The sequence below is a fragment of the Molossus molossus genome, unplaced genomic scaffold, assembly GCF_014108415.1.
Source record: "Molossus molossus isolate mMolMol1 unplaced genomic scaffold, mMolMol1.p scaffold_m16_p_4, whole genome shotgun sequence".
NCBI lineage: Eukaryota > Metazoa > Chordata > Mammalia > Chiroptera > Molossidae > Molossus > Molossus molossus.
The window spans coordinates 66,840,618-66,860,026 of record NW_023425377.1 but is presented as its reverse complement, the minus strand read 5'-3'; the positions used below and the strand labels follow the sequence as shown (position 1 = coordinate 66,860,026).

General features: G+C 52.0%; 1 protein-coding gene and 1 pseudogene across 1 annotated transcript; both read right to left on the bottom strand.

Annotated features, from left to right (window-relative positions):
- Positions 1-747: 747 nt before the first annotated feature.
- On the bottom strand, positions 748-12,416 carry PDE4C (phosphodiesterase 4C). Its single transcript, XM_036282191.1, is given in 17 exon segments — positions 748-975; positions 977-1,138; positions 1,658-1,840; positions 2,088-2,198; positions 4,306-4,424; positions 4,427-4,459; positions 5,086-5,209; positions 5,258-5,363; positions 5,365-5,417; positions 5,832-5,930; positions 6,094-6,266; positions 6,269-6,286; positions 7,737-7,838; positions 7,892-7,995; positions 9,182-9,373; positions 12,221-12,284; positions 12,287-12,416. Coding segments are annotated over 17 exon segments (1,950 nt in total). The 5' UTR covers positions 12,366-12,416.
- LOC118616469 lies at positions 7,098-7,641 on the bottom strand (annotated as a pseudogene).
- Positions 12,417-19,409: the final 6,993 nt, after the last annotated feature.

Sequence of the window (19,409 nt, the reverse complement as noted above, 5' to 3'; positions counted from 1 at the left end):
GAATGAAAGAATAGCCCTGGCTGGTTTGGCTCAGCAGTTAGAGCATCAGCCGGCGATCCAGAGAGGCTGGGGTTCTGTTCCTGCTAAGGACATGTACCTCGATTGCAGTTTGTCCCCGGCCCCAGTTGGGGTCATGTGGGTGGCGACCACTCGATGTGTCTCTCTTGCATCAATATTCCTCTCTCTCTCTTCCTCCCTCTCTCCCTCCTGCTCTATCTCAAGATAAATGCAAAAATGTCCTCAGATGAGGATTAAAAAAAAAAAAAGAATAAAAGAATAGCCCAGCTGGTGTGGCTCAGTTGTTGAGTGTTGACCCATGCACCAAGAACTTGTGGGTTTGATTCCCAGTCAGGGCTCATGCCCAGGTTATGGGCCTGATCCCCAGTGGGGGGGGGGTGTGTAGCAGGTGGCCAATCAATGTTCTCTCTCATCGACGTTTCTGTCTCTCTCTCCCTCTCTCTCTAAAAATCAATAAAGAAAAACATATTTTAAAAAAATAATGAAAGAATAAGTGATGGCTGTGGCTCAAGAGTGATCACTGCAGAAATTGGGCCTGACCCAGCCCCAGCTTCAGAGGTGAGTCTGGAGGACAGCTCTCTCAGCAGAGCCAAAGGTCAGAGTGGACCCCAGCCAGGTGCCTCCAATGTGACCCTGAAACTTGCCTATAACTAAAAGCTTGGTTGTCTTCCTCAATGTGTGAAGAAGACAAGGCACGAGTCACCTAGGACCTCTTCCTGGAAAGTCCATTCATAAGGGGCCAAATGGCTCAGCCGTCACATTGCCCTCATGGTCCATTCAGAGCTTGTCCATAGTCCTCTGGTTGTCTAAGTATAAGGCCCCAGGGTCTGAGCTGGCCTCAGGGGACAGGAGATCATTGTCAGGTGACTCCGAGGCCTCCAGGGCCAACATTCTCTCCTCCTCCTTCCCCACTTTTTATTCTGCCTCCTCCAGAGTCAGCTCAAACTGGAATCTGTCAAGGTCCCCCAAGGCTGGTGGGATTCATAGGGCTGTAGGGAATCTTGCTCAGGTACCACTTGAGGTTGTCCTCTAGTGTGTCCAGCAGGTCCTGTGCATCTGGGTGCACCAGGTCAACCCAAGTCTCCCACAGTGGGTGGGCGATGTAGTCAATGAAACCCACCTGTGGAGTGATACAGGGTTGGGTGGGGGAGGTAGCTGTGCTATAAGGCATCATGGGATGTAGACCCAGTCAAGTCTCCAGGCCCTTGCCTGGGTTGTTCTCTCCCTGGAATGCCATTGTCCAACTCCTACTCATCCTTCAAAACCCTCTTCAAACAGCCCCTCTTTAGAAAGCCTCCTCTGCCCCTTCTGGGCTTCCCAAACTTCTGAGTCTTTCCTTCTACCCCAGCCCTGACCCCTCAAAGCTAAGTGTAAGTGTCTCCAGACTAAGAGCCCCTCCAGGTTCCCCTACACCACTCAGAACAGACAGTTTCAAACCCCATGAGTACAGATCCCTCTCCCTGCAGCCCAGAGAGAGTGCATCTCTGCCTACTCCACACAGCCCAGGACAGACCATGCCATTAGGCCACATTCCCTCTGACCAGCCAGGGGTCAAGCCAGAACTCATGGGGTAGGCTCACCTTCTCCTTTCTCTCCCCCATGCCCAGTGCCCATCAGCTTGACCCAGTCACCCTCTGACCTGGGACTTCTCCACTGAGGCCATGTGCATGTCACACATGGGGCTGATGTCCAGGTCTGACTCTCGCTCACGGTCTCCCTGTTGGAAGAACTCAGCCATGATGTGGTCTGTCCACAGGTGGTACAGGGGCAGCAGCTTAGTGGGGTTGCTGAGGTCAGCACAGTGCACCAGGTATTGCAAGACCTAAGGAGACCAAGGCTCAGGAGGACTCAGGCCAGGCCACCTCGGGCTCAGTTAACTCCCATTGCCAGCCTGGCACCATGGATACAACCCTTTTACAGATGGAGAAACCAAGGCCTGGGAGCAGGAGTGGCTAAGGCACAGTCACGTGAATCTTGGTGCCTCCATTTCTTCAAGTCTGTCACACAGTCAGCACTTCATAAATGAGAAGCATGGAAACTGAGGCCCCAGGGTCTGCCCAGCCACACGCCTGGATGCAGTCTAGCAGCAGGACTCCCAGGCTCGTCACTTTCTTGGTCTCCACCATGGACTTGAGGTCATCCAGGAGGTGCATGTGTTTGGACATGTCAGTGGCCAGCACCTGGGAACAGGTGAGGGGGGAATAACAGGTATGAGCATTGCTCCCACCCCACTCTTTACTCCTAGACACCCATTCAGCCCCTCAGCCCTCTGAGCTTCAGTGTCCTCAACTATGAAATGGGGAGATGTAATGAGATTGGCTGCAAACCCAGCTCACAAGAGAAGCTGAGTTAACAGTCCTATCTCCAAGGTTGTTAGGCTCATGGGGTATATTCCACATGTTAAAGATTAAATACGGGAGCTGAGGTGAGATGTACCTGAGGGCAGCTGTGATGCTCAGCCCAGGACATGGCTTGTTCAAAGGCCCTGGGCTGGATGAGCTGAGGAACATAGAGGAAACAGTTACGGCTGGAGCAAGTGAGGTTGACAGGAGCAGAGAGCTCCTCAGGGAGGAGTGGGGGACTTACCTAGAGGGCCATGGGAGCCATAGGTGGTCTTGAAGCTGGGAGGAACATAACTTAGTGTTCCCCAAATTTCCCCATGGCCACTGTGTGCCTGAGAGGGCTTTTTTCAGCAATTCAGCCCCAAACACAGCTGTTTAGAAAGCAACTTCAGCCCAGTGGTTGGGCATCAACCCATGCACCAAGAGGTCGCCGGTTCAATTCCCAGTCAGGGCACATGCCCAGGTTGTGAACCAAATCCCCAGTGGGGGGCGTGGAGCAGGCGGCCAATCGATGTTCTCTCTCATTGATATTTCTAGCTTTCTCTCCCTCTTCCTTCCTCTCTTTCTAAAATCAATAAAGAAAACATATTTTTAAAAAAATTTTTTATCCTCATCTGAGGACATTTTCTTTTTCCCATTTTTTGTTCAGATAGAGTGGGAGGGAGGGAGAGAGAGAGAAACATCAATGTGAGAGAGACACATCGAGTGGTTGCCACCCACCCAACCCAACCAGGGCTGGGGACAAACTGCAACCGAGGTACGTGCCCTTAGCTGGAACCGAACCTGGGTCTCTCTGGACCGCAGGCCAACGCTCTAATAGCTGAGCCAAACTGGCCAGGGCTAAAATATTTTTTTAATTAAAAAAGAAAAATCAACTTTGGCCCTGGCCAGTGTTGCTTAGTGGTTAGAGCATCAGCCTGTACACCAAAGGATCATGGGTTCGATTCCAATCAAGGGCATGTACCTGCCTTGCAGGTTTGATCCCGTCTTGGTCAGTGCATGTGCAGGAGGCAATCAATTAATGTGTCTCTCTCACATCGGTTTTTCTCTCTGTCTTTCTCTGTCTCTCTCTGTCTCTGTCTTCTCTCTCTTTTTCTCTCCCTCCTGAGCTTCTGGGGTTTCAGGTGCAAATTTTTTAATTCTCAAGTGAGGATTAACAATAAATAAATAAATAAATAAATAAATAAATAAATAAATAAATAAATAAAATAAAAATCAACTTCGCTGGACCTATGTGGACCCAGGAGTAACTGACACCCAGCTCATGGGCTTCTCTGAGAATCAGACAAAAGTCTCAAAACTTCTTCTCAAACCTCCAGTTTGCTCCAAATGATGCCCACCACCCAAGGCCCCAACTCTGTCTCACCAAATTTTTAGTTTCTCTTCACTGGGAGCCTTAGTTTCCTCTGAGTCCTTCCTACATGCTGTTCCCTTTTCTGGGCTTTAGTGTTTCTCCTCTTGGGGAAGCCCTACCTGACCTTGAGCATTCCCCCGTCACAGCTCTGTCTACAAGTCATCCATCACAACTCTGCTTAAGGGTCCCCATTATAGCTCCCATCCACGTGTCCATCTCCTCCACAAACCGGAATCTCAGAAAGACCGTAACTGTTTTGGTCATTATAAAGGGCAAACACACAATAGGTTCAATGAATGAATGAGGCACCAAGACCCTAGAACTTACTGGTGTCACCCAACCTGGAAAACATAAAATAGACAGACTAAAGGCTCAGAAAAAGTTGCACCTGAAACCTCAGAAACTCAGTTTTCACATCACTGTGTGTGAATTGCAGGTGGGTGGGGAATGGCCAAGGACCTGGTCACCCCACCCAGGGCTTAGAGGGTCATTGCCTCATTTTATAGACCAGGAAGCTCAGGCTCAAAGTGGAGACATACCCAGGTCTGACTGGAGAAGATTATCCCACCCCATCCATCATTGTGGCCTCACTATGTCAATGACCATCCTGTGCAGACTCAGCTACTGCTTGGTGCTGAGGTTCTGGAAGACATCGCAGTTTTCTGCCTGAAGCAGCTTGAAGCCCACAGCCAGGTGGTGGTTCTCCAGGCAGAGGTCTCACTGTATATAAGTGCAAGCTCCAAGTCTGTGGAGAAGGTGGAGAGACTAAAGATCTGCCCGACCAACCCACTTCACTGAAAAGCAGGTTTAGTGAACTCTTGGCCAACTCCTACTCATGCATTGAAGCCCCAACTCTAATGCTTTCTCCTTCAGGAAGTCTTCGATGACCCTGTCTCTCTCTCCTCTGTCCATGCCCTGACTCCATGGGGCTGGGGACATTTGTGTTTTGCCCTGCCTTCTCAAGACTGGAGGCTCCTTGGGGACTTGGCATAGCAGGAAAGAGTATGTACTAAGAGCTGGTTGAATGAACAACTGAATCATTGTCTAACTAGACTCTGGGATCCTTGAGTGAGAGGGCTTTACTCTCATCCCCAGTTCTCCTAGAATATACACAAGAAGTGCCCAATAATTGCTTATTGAGTTAAGTTTTTCTGATAACTCAAAGGACCCTAAATTTTAAAATCTCAGTGGGCTCAGATCAGCTCTACCATATTTGTTATTCTCTCATTTATTGAGTGTCTACTGTGTACCTGGACCTCTCTGAGTACCTAAGAGAGAGAAGATTGTCACATTCATTTTACGAACAGGGAGACTAGGCTCAAAGCAGGGATGGGATCACTGGAGATCATATGATTGACAGGTGGTAATCACTGGTGTTAATGGGAAACTGGTTGAAAACCCCAGGGTGGTCCACATCATGGATGGCACTTGCAAAGATGACAGCATGGACCTTCAAGTCTGTGAGAAGACATGCGCATAAGAGGTGAGGGGTGGGCTCTCTGCTCTGCACCCTGCACTGCCTGGCCTGCTTGTAGGGCTATACCTCAAGTGCAGGCATGGCTAGTAGCACACGCGTGGACTGGGCCACATCAGCGGCATGCAGGATGTTGTGGTAGGCCACATCGACATGGTAATGACCCTCCAGTGTCCCAGGTGACAAGTTTGCCCACTGGGATCTGAAATGTCTTGAGCAGGTCCCATTTCTGGTTCACCCCAGGCGCCCAGTTAGGACCTCGTCTCCAGGCAGAAGCACACACTATTCTTATACCTCCTCTCTTTCTGAACTTCAATCCATCTTTCAAATGCCTCATCTTCCAGGATGCCCTCAATTCTGAATTCACTTGGTCTCTGTCCTTCCCCTCTGGCCTATCCCTGACCCCCACAGTTGTTCCCTCCAGGCTAGGTCTCTTCGGGCCTGGGTCCAGAGCTGAGGCTTGTTGACAGTCAGCAATGAACTGTTCAGCCTGTGAACTTCTATTCATCCTTCAATGCCCTGCTCAAATGATCCCATTCAGGGATGTTAGGGGGCAGTTAAAGTATATGTGTCCCCTAAGGTCTTGAGGTAGAAAGGAGTAAAAGAAACTCAGTGGTATTGGAAGCCAAGGTATGGGAGGTACCTGAAAGATGCTGAATATGATGGCTGTGAGGGGCTGGTCCCCACTTAGCTCCACCACCTTGAACAGGTCAAGTCCCCACTCATTGGTGTCTTCCAGTTCCTAAAACGTGAAGAACTGGAGCTTGACCCCAGCTCAACTTCCCCAGACTCTGGACCTGTGAGTCCCACCTCCCCAAGGCCCCAGATCGTATATTTAGCCCCACTTGCCCAGTATACAAGTGGGCAAACTGAATTTCAAAATAGGGCATCCAAACAGCCAGAACTCTAACCAGGGTCTCAGCATTCTAGTTGGGAACCCACCTTGGCCAGTCCTAGTCAGTCTGGACCCCAAAGCGTGGAATCATGGCTGTGGAAAAACTGGCACTGTGGGGGAGCCCGTGCAGGCCACTGATCTGGGACATGGGCCTCGAGGGCTCCATGGAGGTTGCCCTGGGAACTCCACATCAGCCTGCTGGTCTGGAGGGATGGCAGGGTGGGACTCACAGAAGCCAGTTCACCTGCGAGGGTTGTCCTGTCTAGCCTCAGGTCCTGGACTTTGCTAAGCCTCAGGATTAACCTATTTTCTTTTTATCTGGATCAAAGTAAGCTCAAAGCAAAGTCCCCCCCTGGTCTGTAGCTACCTCTTTTTTCATGGCTGATCTCAATAACCCCTTTTGATGGACATGACCCCTGAGAGCCTGTAGCTCAGTGTTTTCCCCTCAAATAGCTCAATATCCTTTCTATCTCCCAAGCTGGAGACCCAGCTGTCTGGTTTCCTCCATCTCCTTCTTGGAAAATTTCTACTCATGTTTTGCCCTGACTGGTTTGGCTCAGCGGTTAGAACATTGGCCTGCGGTCCAGAGAGACCCAGGTTTGGTTCCCGCTAAGGGCACGTACCTCGGTTGCAGTTTGTCCCCAGCCCTGGTTGGGGTTGTGCAGGTGGCAGCCACTTGATGTGTCCTTTTCACGTCGATGTTTCTCTCTCTTTTTTGCTTTCTCCCTCATTCTCCCTCATTCTCCCTCCCACTCTATCTGAACAAAAAATGGGAAAATGTCCTCAGGTGAGAATAAAAAATACATAAATAAAATAAGAAAACTTCTACTCATGTTTCAAAACCCTAGCTTTAATGCTCCCTCCTGGAAGTTCCTCCTGTTCCTCCCTCTGGTCTAGCCTTCACCCATGCCACTGGGAGTGTCCATGTCCGGCTCTGTCTTCCCTAGATTGAGATCTGTAGTAGAAGTCTTTCTTTTTTTTTTTACTTTTATTAGTCTTTATTTTATGCTGAATTTATTCCCGGGCCATAAGTTTTTGTTTCTTCAGTTTCTTCTGGGATATCTTTTTCTTTTGTGCAACCTCCTTTTTTGGTTTAGGAACAATCTGCTCTTTCTCAGTGAGGATCACCTCAATGTGGCAGGGAGAGCTCATGTGTGGGTTAATCCGCCCATGAGCTCTGTAAGTTCTACGACGCATCTTGGGAGCTTTGTTTACCTGGATGTGCTCAATGAACAGAGCATCTACATCTAAACCCTTAAGTTCAGCATTGCTCTCTGCATTTTTAAGCATGTGCAGCAAAAACTCAGCACTCTTTTTGGGTCACCGACCCTGTGTCCAGCCCCACTGTTTCGCCTGGGCACACCTACCAACTCCACCATTGTAACAACGGAAAGGCACACACTGCTTCTGTAATCAGATACTTGGTGGCTTTTCGAATATGAATACCTTTGATGGCCTGGGCAATTTCCTCAGTGTTCTTAAAGTGAACACGAAGACTTGAACCTCTTGACTTGCATGATTTTGTGGGGTTTTCTGGGTCAAGTGAATAGTGAGCCATTTTCAGAGGTCACCTCTGGCTGCTTTCGGGAAAAGGCTAGAAGTCTTTCTTCTTACCTCTGTATGTTGCCCAGACAGTGACCCACCACAGCTGACCCAGGAATATTTGGGAGATGTACTCTCACACCTGGTTCCCAGAGTGGCTGGTTTTGGACAAGTGAGTCAACTCCCAGTTCAGCATCCACTTGAACTGCCGGGGAAGGTGAGGACAGTGATGAGGGCACTGTGGGCGGAACCTCCTCACCATTTGAAAGCCATCTCACTCACTGAGTGCCGGGTCTGCAGTGTCTCTAGCTGATCCAGACACTAGTCCAACTCATCCAGTGTCTCCAAAGCCAGCTTCTGCCAGTGTCCTCTGGGAGCTGAGTCGTCAGGGGTCTTCCCACCCCCACTTGAGTACTCCAAACCCTTCTTGCCTCCAGTCTACATCTGGATGCTCCAGCCCTTCCCAATGAGGCCACTCAGACTCCAGGATTTGAGTTGCAGATCTGTCCCCAAGTGGCTGTAAGACCATTGGCAGGTTTCTGCCCCTTTCTGGACCTCAGCCTCCCCATCTGTAATATGGGCATGGCAAACTCTATCCCTGAGGGTGTTTTTAGGGGGGTTACAATGAGCACAGCCTAAGGATTTATAGGCTGGGGAGGTCACCATGAAGAGCTTGAGAGTGGTCCCATAGTGTGAGGGAGGGGTAGGAGCAGGAGCATTACCTGTAGGTGGAGGGGACTGACTGCCAGATAGGGGGTTCCGCAGATGCCTATCTGCAGAACAGTCCACTCTGGGGTGGCCTGCCTCATCCATATGACCCCCGTCCCCACCCAGCCCACCTGGTCAGTTGGGCCCTGCTATCACCCCCTCCTCCCAGCCCTGCCCTTCTCTCTGCCAGGCCCCGCCCCTGCCCCCTTTGTACTTGGCTGTCCTTCAGCCTTGCAGGTGGGCTAGTGCCCAAACATGCTCCGAATGGTGGGTAGACTGGTCAAGACCTGTCGGGAGAGGTATGATCAGCATTGGAAAGTGGGGGTGGGGGGTTGTCGTCAGCTGTTTGGCTCACACAGGGAGCGGGGAGGAGTGGGCACCCACTAGGTGTTCCCATGTTCCAGCTTTTGCACACACTGCACTCAGCTGAACATGTCCTTCCTTCGACTCCTCCTTCCGGTGCCCTACTGGTCCCTGGGCTCCCCTTACCCAACTCTTCCCTGAAAGCCACCACAGCCCCTCTGACCTCACATATGAAAAAATTGAGTCCCGAGGGCAGCAGGCATATTATTATATTTCCCTTTTTATTATGGCTACCAGGAAGTTCTAATTAAGGTGTTCAGTTACTACTAATTGTCCTTAATGTTTCTACTCAACCCCAGCCTAAAGTCAAGCACAGATTACCAGATATCATTCTAGGCATGCTCAACTGAATAAGTGGCTGCTTGACAAACTCCTACTTAAACTACAAAACCCAGATCAAATGGCCACTTAAAGGAGGTGTGTTGAATGAAAAAATAAAAGAAGGAGGAAGAGACGAGGTGTCACCCCACCAGCTTCATATTCACAGGTCGCTGGCCACAGAGGAGTTCTGGGACATAGTCTTAGATGAGAGTTTGTATTCACTGTCCCAGCAGTACAGGAAGGACTGGCACTGCTGGCTGTGTTGGGCAGGGGCCTGGATGAACTGGCCAAGGCCAGGCCCAACCTGAGGGTCAAGGGGGCTTCTCCCATACGACAGTGCATATTCTAGGTCAAAGCTGGAAGAGGAGGCAGGGTCAGAGGTGAGGGATCTGGCAGGCAGATGGCCTGTGGTGGCTCAAACCTGTTCTTTCACATCCTTCTGAAGCCAGATGGTGGGCCACAAAGGAGTAGTTTATAATTTGCCTACCTGCCTCAGTAACACTCCTACTCAAGGACCCAGCACCCCTCATGCTTTGGTTTCCATCTCTGTACCAGAGTCTCCCTACTGGGACAAGGATGTGAGTTTCAGTTCTGTCCCCAAATGTCCGTGTGACCATAGGTAGGTCTCGGTCTTTCTCTGGATATCAACCACCCTGTCTCTATACAGGCATGGTAGAGTCTTCTCCGAGGACGTTTTTAGGGAGTTACAAATGAGCACCGGAAAACAACTGGGCTTCCATATCACTAAGAAGGAAACTGAGGTCCAGATCGCATCGTAAGTTCACGGACACTGGAAACGACTTTCTGAGCTCTTCTCTCTGGAGGGGCCTGGGTCCTGCCTAGAGCTGCCCAGTTCCAAAGTTCCCCGCAGCAGGGAGAGGCCCAGCCCCTAGCCAGCTTTGGTCACTCCCAGGATGGCCTGTTCCCTCCCCCAGCCCCCAGGCTCCACCCTCAGCCCACTTGGCCCCGCCACAATCTCGTCGACCACGCCCCGAGATCCTTGACTGGCAAGCTTCATTTTCGCCGGAACGTTCTGCCTGTTCTCTTCCACCTCCGGGTTTCTCTACGGGCTGTACTCCCTATCCAGAGCACCATCCTCCCACAGCACCCCCCGCTCCGAGCAATTTCCAGTTCCTCCCTTCCAACTCTCTCAGCCCTGTCCCTCCCTCCCGCCACACCTTGCCTGGGTAATGGGGAATCTGTGCCCATCCTCCTCGGGGTCAGAGGTCAAAGGTTCTGGATGGGTAGTTAGCAAGCGGGAGGGAGGCTACCTGTGGGTCTCGGGCTTTGAAAGGGAGCAGGCAGGAGACAGGCACACACCAGGGACTGCCCACAACTTGGTGCTTCTGGCCAAGGACCAGTGTCCACCTGGTCCCACGCCAGGTCACCCATCTGGGATTCTGCAGGATTTTGTCTGGGTCGGTTGGATTCGGGCCAACTGGGTCATGCAGGGTTGGGTTTAAGTTCTACTGGGCCTGGTCCAATTGAGTTGGGTCGGATGAGTTCATTCTGACTTGGCTACGTCCGACCGCGCTCGGGCAGGTTCGGATGCGTTCGGGAACATTCGCGTATGTTCGGCCTCACTCAAGTGAATTCGGGCGCGCTTGGCTTTGTCCTGCGGCTCTCCGCCAGGTGGTTTCAGCAGCCGGAGGAGAAGCCACTACCGCGCGTCGGAGCTCCAGCTTCGCGACGTCACGAAGAGAGCGGGGCTCTTAACCCTCTCCCGCCTGGCAAGGGGAGCGCAGCAGACGAGGGGCGCTCTTCAGGGATGGGCTAGCCGCTGATACACTGACCCGCCCTCCTGGGGGAGACCTAGGGGTGGGACCCCTCTCCCTTCTGCCTCTCTCCAGTGGTCTGGGGAAGCACACCCACGGATAACTAGCAAAACAAGCCGAGAGAGGCCAACAGGGTGCTGGATTCGAATCCAATGTGCCGGCGGGCTGGGGAAGTTGTTTTTCTTTCTGTTCTAAATCTACCTGGGAGTAGCGGGGTCAGGCTGTGGTTCCATGAGGCGGGCGGCACCGGGCGAGGTCGCCCCGACTGTAGAAGCTGTGCCTCTGTCCAGCCTCACCTTCTGGAACCCGAGGGCGCTCCTCGACGCCCCTGTGCTCTCTCTGGAGCCCTGGGCACAGACTACCCTTAGCAGGCATCTGTGGGTGGCCTGGGGACACTCTCCCGGACCTGGGAACCCCTCCCGGGCTACCATGGCGCTATCAGAGACCAAGGCCAAGACTGCCCCATCCCTGCTAGCGGTCACTGGCTGTTTGAAGAGACCTAGTATCTGAGCCGCCAGGTGCCAATCAAGGGGGTGTTAATGCAGCACGAACCAAACAGGGTGCAGGGTGCCAGACACAGTCGGTGCCCACAAACCCCACCTCCGACCCTAGCCTCACCCCCACACCTCGAGAACTCACAGTCGCTTCTTGAAGGGCGGGGATTCGAACCCAGAGAGGTGACAAGTGCTTGGAGGATGCCACCGAGTTGTGCTGCGTGGATCCGCTCTTGGTCTGGGATACACAACTCTTCTCTTACGCTAGGAATACCATGCCTCGAAGGCCACCATAAAATTGAGTCTTCCTCGGGGGACACTGAAGGTTTTTTTTTTAATCCTCGCCCCCGAGGACATTTTTTCATTTTTTGTTCAGATAGAGTGGGAGGGAGAGAGAGGAAGAGAGAGAGAAACATGGACGTGAAAGGGACACATCGAGTGGCCACCACCCGCACCATCCAACCAGGGCCGGGGACAAACTGCAACCGAGGTACATGCCCTTAGCGGGAACCGAACCCGGGTCTCTCTGGACCGCAGGCCGGTGCTGAGCCAAACCGGCCAGGGTGACACCGAAGGTTTTATGTGAAGCCCCCGGACAAATGGAAGGAAGCAAACCAAGGGGAGGAGTGACCTTTGTCCCTCCCCTCACTCCTGGACGCTCAGGCCACCTGCCCAAGCGGGAGGATCAGGAGACCAACCTCAGCTCATCCTGCTCTGGGCACCACAGCTGGAAAGGGACAGCCGGTTGGTACCCCCTGCTTGTGTCCAGGCAGCAGGGGGAGAGAGACAGAGATAGGACCGGGGAAGACAGACACCAAGAAAAGGCAGGAGGGGCAGAGCGTACATGCCCTGACCTCCCATTCGGCCCCAGCTGTCCCTGACCGCCTCCAGCCTGGCGGTTCCAGTGACTCCTCCAGCTCTCCGCTCGCCTCACCACAGCAGACGGGCCATGGGGAAGCGCTGCTTCAGGCAGATGCTCTGGTTCACCAGGAGCTTCCCAAGAGCCCTGGGGAGCCTCGCGGGGAGTCCTGGGGCGAGCCAACCCCAGGTGCGGGGGCAGATGAGGGGGTACCCTGCATCTCCGCGGCGGCGTGGAGGCAGGACCGAGCTCGGCCGCAGAACCTTTTCTGGACAGCCGCGGGGGCGGGGCCGGCGGGGAGCGGTGGAAGGCGCGCCCGCCCTGCCTCACCGCTGGACTGCTCGGTTCTGAGAAGACCCCACCGGGACAAATGAAACTGAGGCATGGGGTTGGGTGCCACTCTCTGCTTCCCCTCTTGGGGGCGACCCCGTGAAGCCCAGAACCCAGATCTTAGGCCACTTTCCTCTGCCAAATGCTTCACAATAGTGCAACTGTCTGGGTTAACTTGGCTGAAAAGAGTGAGATGCAGCCTGGCCCCATGTGGCTCAGTGGATGAGCGCGTCCCATGGACTGACAGGTTCCTGTTGGATTCCTGGTCAGGGCAAATGCCTGGGTTTTGGCCCAGTCTCCAGCAGGAGCCATGCAGGAGGCAGATGATTGATGTATCTCTCTGTCTCTCTCACATCAATGTTTCTATCTCTCACTACAGAAAAAAGAAAACAATAAAAACATTAAAAGAAAAAATAAAGAGTGAGATGCAGAAGCCGGAAAGGGAAGCACCCTCCACTAGGAGCAGAGCACCCAAGGCACAGAGTTTGCTGAGAGGCTGCCCAGGTCCCACACAGTGCTTCCAGTCCCACTCTACCCATTTTCCAGAGGGAGGAACTGTGGCCTGGAGCCACAAAGGGGCTTTCCAGAAGCAACAAACCCTTACTCCTTTGCCAGGTGAGGATAACTGAGCCATAGAATGAGGTGGTAACAGACACAAAACTTCGTGGCAGGGCAGAGATACCAGCTCCTCCTCTCCCAGCCTCCCTCCACGAGTCCCCAAATGACCCCCACCTGCTCTGACATACCCCAGGTCCTGTCTCCAGATCCATTCCCTTTTCTTGCTGTCTCCACTGGACAAATATCTGCACTTCATTCCAGCCAGATCTTCTGTTCTGTGAAGCATCGGCCCCCACCCCCAACCTCCCACTCTAGGAAGGACCTAGAGTCCTGGAAAGGGAGCCCTCACCTGTGGCGTCTGGGGAATTCAGAGGCCTATACCAGGTATTCTACCCTCAGAATGCTGGGGCAGGTAGCTCAGCCTGTACTGGAAGAAAGGAAACCAAATTTCGAAGGATGTCACACTTGGAGGCAGGATCCCAAATGCCACATCATAGGTAGTCTGGGCCTCTCATCTGAGGCCACGACGAAACTCTGAGTTTAACTGTGCCCCTACTGTGGGTTAACACCTCCTACCTCCTGAGCTGTGCCCCTGGGAGGACTATACCAGTTATGGGGCACCCACATTTCTGGCACACCTAGGAAAATATGAGATACAGCTGAGGGCAATCAGGACTTCAGTGGAGGAAGCCTGAGGCACCACAGAGAGAAGAGCCTGACTCTCTCCTGACCTGCTAATCACACTATTGTCCTCATTGTACAGATGAGAAAAATAGAGGTTCAAAGAGGGGTCACGCTGGGGCCTAGAAAAACAAGGAGTCTCAAGGGTCTGGCCAGGAACCCCTCCCGCCATCTGCGGCCTTACAACCAAACACCTGGTGGGAACCAGACTTGCTGCCCCAAGACAAAAATACGATCCGTAGCTGCAGTGGCTGCACCTAATTATAGGAGATCCCCAGGGGATGGAGGCTGCCAGGATCGGCCTGGTGGAGACACTGGCACCAGGATCCCTCCCAGAAGCCTCGACACCACCCCAGCTCCAATAGTCTTATGTCCCCAAGGAGAAACTGAGGCATTGAGGGATTCAGTCCCTCCCCTAAAGTCACAGACATGAAATGGAAGCATAAGACTAAACACATCAGCCCTGGCCGGTTTGGCTCAACGGTTGGGGTGTCGGCCCGCGGACCAAAGAGACCCGGGTTTTATTCCAGCCAAGGGCACGTACCTTGGTTGCGGTTCGTCGCCGGCCCTGGTTGGGGTTGTATGGTTGGCAACCAGACAATGTATCTCTCTCACGTAGATGTTTTTTTTTTCTCTCTTTCTCCTTCCCACTCTGTCTCAAAATAAATGTAAAAAAAATAGCCCTGGCCAGTTTGGCTCAGCGGTTAGAGCGTTGGCCTGCGGTCTAGAGAGGCCTGGGTTCGGTTCCCGCTAAGGGCATGTACCTCGGTTGCAGTTTGTCCCCGGCCCTGGTTGGGTCGTGTGGGTGGCGACCACTCGGTGTGTCCCTTTCACATCAATGTTTCTCTCTCTCTCTCTCTCTCTCTCTCACTTTCCCACTCTATCTGAATAAAATATATATATAAAAAAAATGTCCTCGGGTGAGGATAAAAAATATAAATATATATATATATATATATATATATATATATATATATATATATATCTCCTCTGGTGAGGATTTAAAAAAAAGGAAAGACTAAGCACATCTGCCCTGGGTGGTCCATGTGGCTCAGTTGGTTGAGCATCACCCTATGCACCAAAAAGTTGCTGGTTCGATTTCCGGTAGGGCATGGGCCTGGGTTTCGGGCTAAATCCCCCAGTAAGGGGTGTGCAGGAGGCAGCCAATTCTTGTATTGTTGTTTCTCTCTCTCTCTCTTCCTCTCCCTCTAAAATCAATAAAAAACATATTTTTTTTAAAAAAGACCAAGCACATCAATACAGAAAGCACTTCCTACTTGCCTGACTCTGAGCCAAGGGCTGTGCACGTAAAAGTCACTTGATTTTTGGAGCAACTTTTTTTTTTTAATCCTCACCAGAGGACATTTTTCCATTTTTTGTTCAAATAGAGTGGGAGGGAGAGAGAGGAAGAGAGAGAGAGAGAGAGAAACATCGACGTGAAAGGGACACATCGAGTGGCCGCCACCCGCTCAACCAACCAGGGCCGGGGACAAACTACAACCGAGGCACACATCCTTAGCGGGAACCTAACCCGGGTCTCTGGACCGCAGGCCGACACTCTAACCGCTGAGCCAAACCAGCCAGGGCTGGAGCAACTCTTGAAAGTGAGAACTATTATGCTCATTTTGGGGATGGGGAAACTGATGTAAAGAGAGGTGTGTTCAGTTGCTTGAGGTCATACAGCCACAACAGACTACCCAGCCTGTGCCCCTTCCCACTTCATGCTTAACTGGCTCCATCCCACCTGAAGTCCCAGACTTCATTAATGTTTCATCAATAGTTTAATATCAATGTTTCATTAGTAGGTTCAATCTTAAATATTTTATTAACAGTTATAACGGTAATGTATTAGCAATAGCTTTTTTGGTGGGGAAATTGAGACAGAGCTGAGACTCAGTATTGAAATCTGACCTGCCTGACCCTGGATGGCCTCAAACCCCCCCAGGTAAGGGGCAGAGGCTGGAGGATGGGTGGACCTGAGGAATGCATCCTGACTTTGTCCCTGTGTGCTGCATGACCTGAGGAGATGCCCAGCAGTCTCTGGTGCCCTTAGCACATCACTGTCTCTATTCCCCCCATTTGAGCATTCCTGCCCTGGGCAGGCACTTTTCTCTTCCACCACCAGGTGGCCCCAGGGAGACAGTATGTGGGGGCTGTTGTATCCATTTTACAAACTGGAGAGGGGAAATGACTTCCCAAGTCTCCAGGGAGAGGAGAGTGGGCGCTTGTGTAGATGCTTACATAGGTGTGAGCTCACCTTCCTTTGCTCCAGATCCTCCTGTGGCTCCTCACTGCCCTCTCATCTGAATCCACACCTGTCTGGAGGCTGTGTGATGCCTGACCCCTGCTGGCTTCCCACCCTCTTCCTCTTGGCTCACTCTGCTCCAGCTTCATCCCACTGCTTACTGTTCTTTGAATCAGCCGAGCTCATTCTCACCCCATGCCCTTGCAGGAACACTTTCCCTGCTGACTCTTCTCATTCAGGTCACCTCCCTGACCAGCTGGGTAAACATTCTCAGATGACTCTTCTCTCAAAAGTAAAATTTCACATTTACTGTTGTGATTATTTGATTTGTTTCTCCTTTGCCCACCAGCCCCTCGAGGGTGGGACCAGGTCTGCCTTGCTACCAGCTGTGCCCTCAGGGCCCAGCATGCTGTAGGTTCTCAATAAATGCCTGGGAAATGAATAGGGAGTCTCCCTTCCCACTGTCCAGCTACATATTCTGTATTTAGCTCCTCATACACTTGATTCTCTTGAGTCTGAGGCTTTGCACAATCTCTTCCATCTAATTGGTATACACTCCCTGCACTCTCTCTGGCTGATTTATCTTCATCCTTCAGATTAAGCTTAGATGCCACCTCTTTCAAGGAGTCCTTCTTCACATCATACCCCTCAAAGCTGGGTCAGAAGCCTTCTCTCTCCAGCTGGTATGAGTCTGTCTCCACCATCATCCTGTGAGCACCTGCTTGCTCATGGCTGTGTCCCCAGGAGGGGATTTGACACAGAGTAGGTAACTAGTAAATGTTTGCTGAACAAGATGCTAGGACTCTCCTGGGACAGTGGGGTGGAGAGCCACAGTGGGGGACCAGGCTCCCATACAGAAAGTTCTCAACAAACTACAGGAAGTACAGATGTGTGTTTGCATTTCACTGATACTCTTTGCTTGCTGGGGAGCACCCAGCAGATTGGCCTTTGAACTCGTTGGCCTTGAACCTAAGGGCTGAGTTCCTTCCCCCACATCAGCACATATTCATGGACAGGATGAGAAAGTACATGCTCACAAGGACAGACCCCTTCCAGAACCTTCCAGAGCCATGTGGGCTCTCCCAGTCTCTGTTTTTCTTTCTTGAAATAATGAGCCACAGGGAGGGGGTGGCTGGAGAAACTGAGAACTGAGGGGAAATGGGGGCAGGGGGCCCACTAAGTCATCTGGGAAGAACTTCAACTCCTCTGGACCACGGAGCCCAGCTGTCCCAGATGCTTCTCAGGGCTGCTGGAGGGCCAGACTGGAGGGTTAGGCCAGACTTGTAGATCAAGAAGCCAGTAGCCGCCCTGGCCGGTTTGGCTCAGCGGTTGGAGCTTTGGCCTGCGATCCAGAGAGACCTGGGTTCGGTTTCCACTAGGGGTGCATACCTCGGTTGCAGTTTGTCCCCGGCCCTGGTTGGTCATGTGGGTGCCAGCCACTCGATGTGTCCCTTTCACATTGATGTTTCTTTCTCTCTCTTCCTCTCTCTCTCTCCCCCACTCTACCTGAACAAAAAATGGAAAAATGTCCTTGGGTGAGGATAAAAAAAAAAAAGAAGAAGAAGCCAGTAGCCCCAAAAGGTCCATGGACCAAGGTGGGAGAAAATGAAGATCTAGAGAGGCAAATGACTCCCCCAAGGTCACCAGCCTGACATCAAGCCCAGGTCTCTAGATCTGGCCTGCTTTGGCTTTCTCTCTGATCTAAGGAGGGCTTGGGGCTCCTGGACCTTGCTCCTGGTCCTGGAGCCCTGGCCCAGCATCTGGCCCCCTCAAGGTCCCTGTTTCACCTGCTGTTTCTCTCCATCTTTCTTTTATCATCCCACTCATGTTTGTTTTGTTAATTCTCACCTAAGGATATTTTCCATTGATTAAAAATGTTTCTCTTTATTGATTTTAGAGAGAGAGGAAGGGATAGGGAGAGAAAGATAGAAACATCGATGAGAGAGAGCATAGACTGGCTGCCTCCCATATGCCCCACACTGGGGATTTGGCCCACAACCTGGGCATGTGCCCTGACCGGGAATTGAACCAGCAAACTCTTGGTGCATGGGTCGATGCTCAAATGCTGAGCCACACTGGCTGGGCCCATTGATTTTGTTAGATAGAGTGGAAGGGGGGAGGAGAGAGAAACATCAATGTGAGAGAAACACATCGATTGGTTGCCTCCCATGCAACCCTGACTGGGGCCTGGGATTGAACCTGCAACTCGGGTACATGCTCTTGACCAGGAATTGACCCTGAGACCCTGACACTCTAACTGCTGAGCCAAACTGGCCAGAACCCCCCACTTACCTTTTATATAAAACAGGAGGAGCAGCCTTTTCCTACTTCAACACTTCCCTTCTCCACCCCATCCATATATATAATTGATTTTTAGAGAGAGAGGAGGGAGGAGAAAGAGAAACATCAACGTGAGAGAGAAATATCAATCATTTGCCTCCTGTACGCCCCCTACTGGGGATTAAGCTGGCAATCGGGGCATGTGCCCTGACCAGGAATCCAACTGGGACCTCTTGGTTCATGGGAGTGATGCTCAACCACTGAGCCACATCGGCTGGGCCACCCCATCCTTTCTTAAGGGAAGAAACATCCAGGGCTCAGGCTTTCCAAGAGGCTTCCCCGACAGGGGAAGTGACAGGGACGGCCATAGGGGAGAGGGTTGGTGGCAGAGGATGCTCCTACCCCCAGGGCTGGGGACAGCCCAACCTGGCCCTCTCAGATGCTCATGGTGGCCACAACCCCACAAATACCAGAGGACACTCCAGGGTCTGAAGGACCTCAACTGGGTTAGAGCAAGGACTGTCACACCAGTCCACATACCCACAAGGACCGCAAGGGGAAACACACACAGGCAGATACACAATTAGTGTACACAACCAAACATGTCTGGTCACACACAGAAACGCAGCTGGCTATGAACACTCACGCAGCAGGTCGGAGCACACACAGGGTAACAACTGCTCAGATTCACACACACACTTACACTGCACCTGGCACACCTGGGCACCCACATCCATAAATAATCGTGACATCACCACCCCCAGCTTCACCCATGTAAAAATAGCTTTGTCCTCTAAAGTTCCGCCTCAGCCAAACAACAGAAACCCCCACCCCCTGTTTACGTTTGGATAGTAGTTGTGATGATTTCTGGTTAGATATACTATACCTATAAAAGAATATGGTATTTTACATATCATTAAACTATTATAAAAAAAAGAAAGAAAGAAACCCCCGCCCCCTGGAGAAGCAAGGACACTCCTCCACTTCCACCAGGCCCTGTGCTCCCCCCGCCCCATGCCTTGGGAGGGCCCTGCCTCCTCCCATCTACCACCTGTGGAAGGAGGTAGGCCAGGAGAGCCGTGATTTCTTGAACCCTGGCCACAGGCTCCGGTCCAGCTCGCTGAGGCTCACGAACTTGTTCTGGTCCGAGCGGAATCGCTGCTGGATACG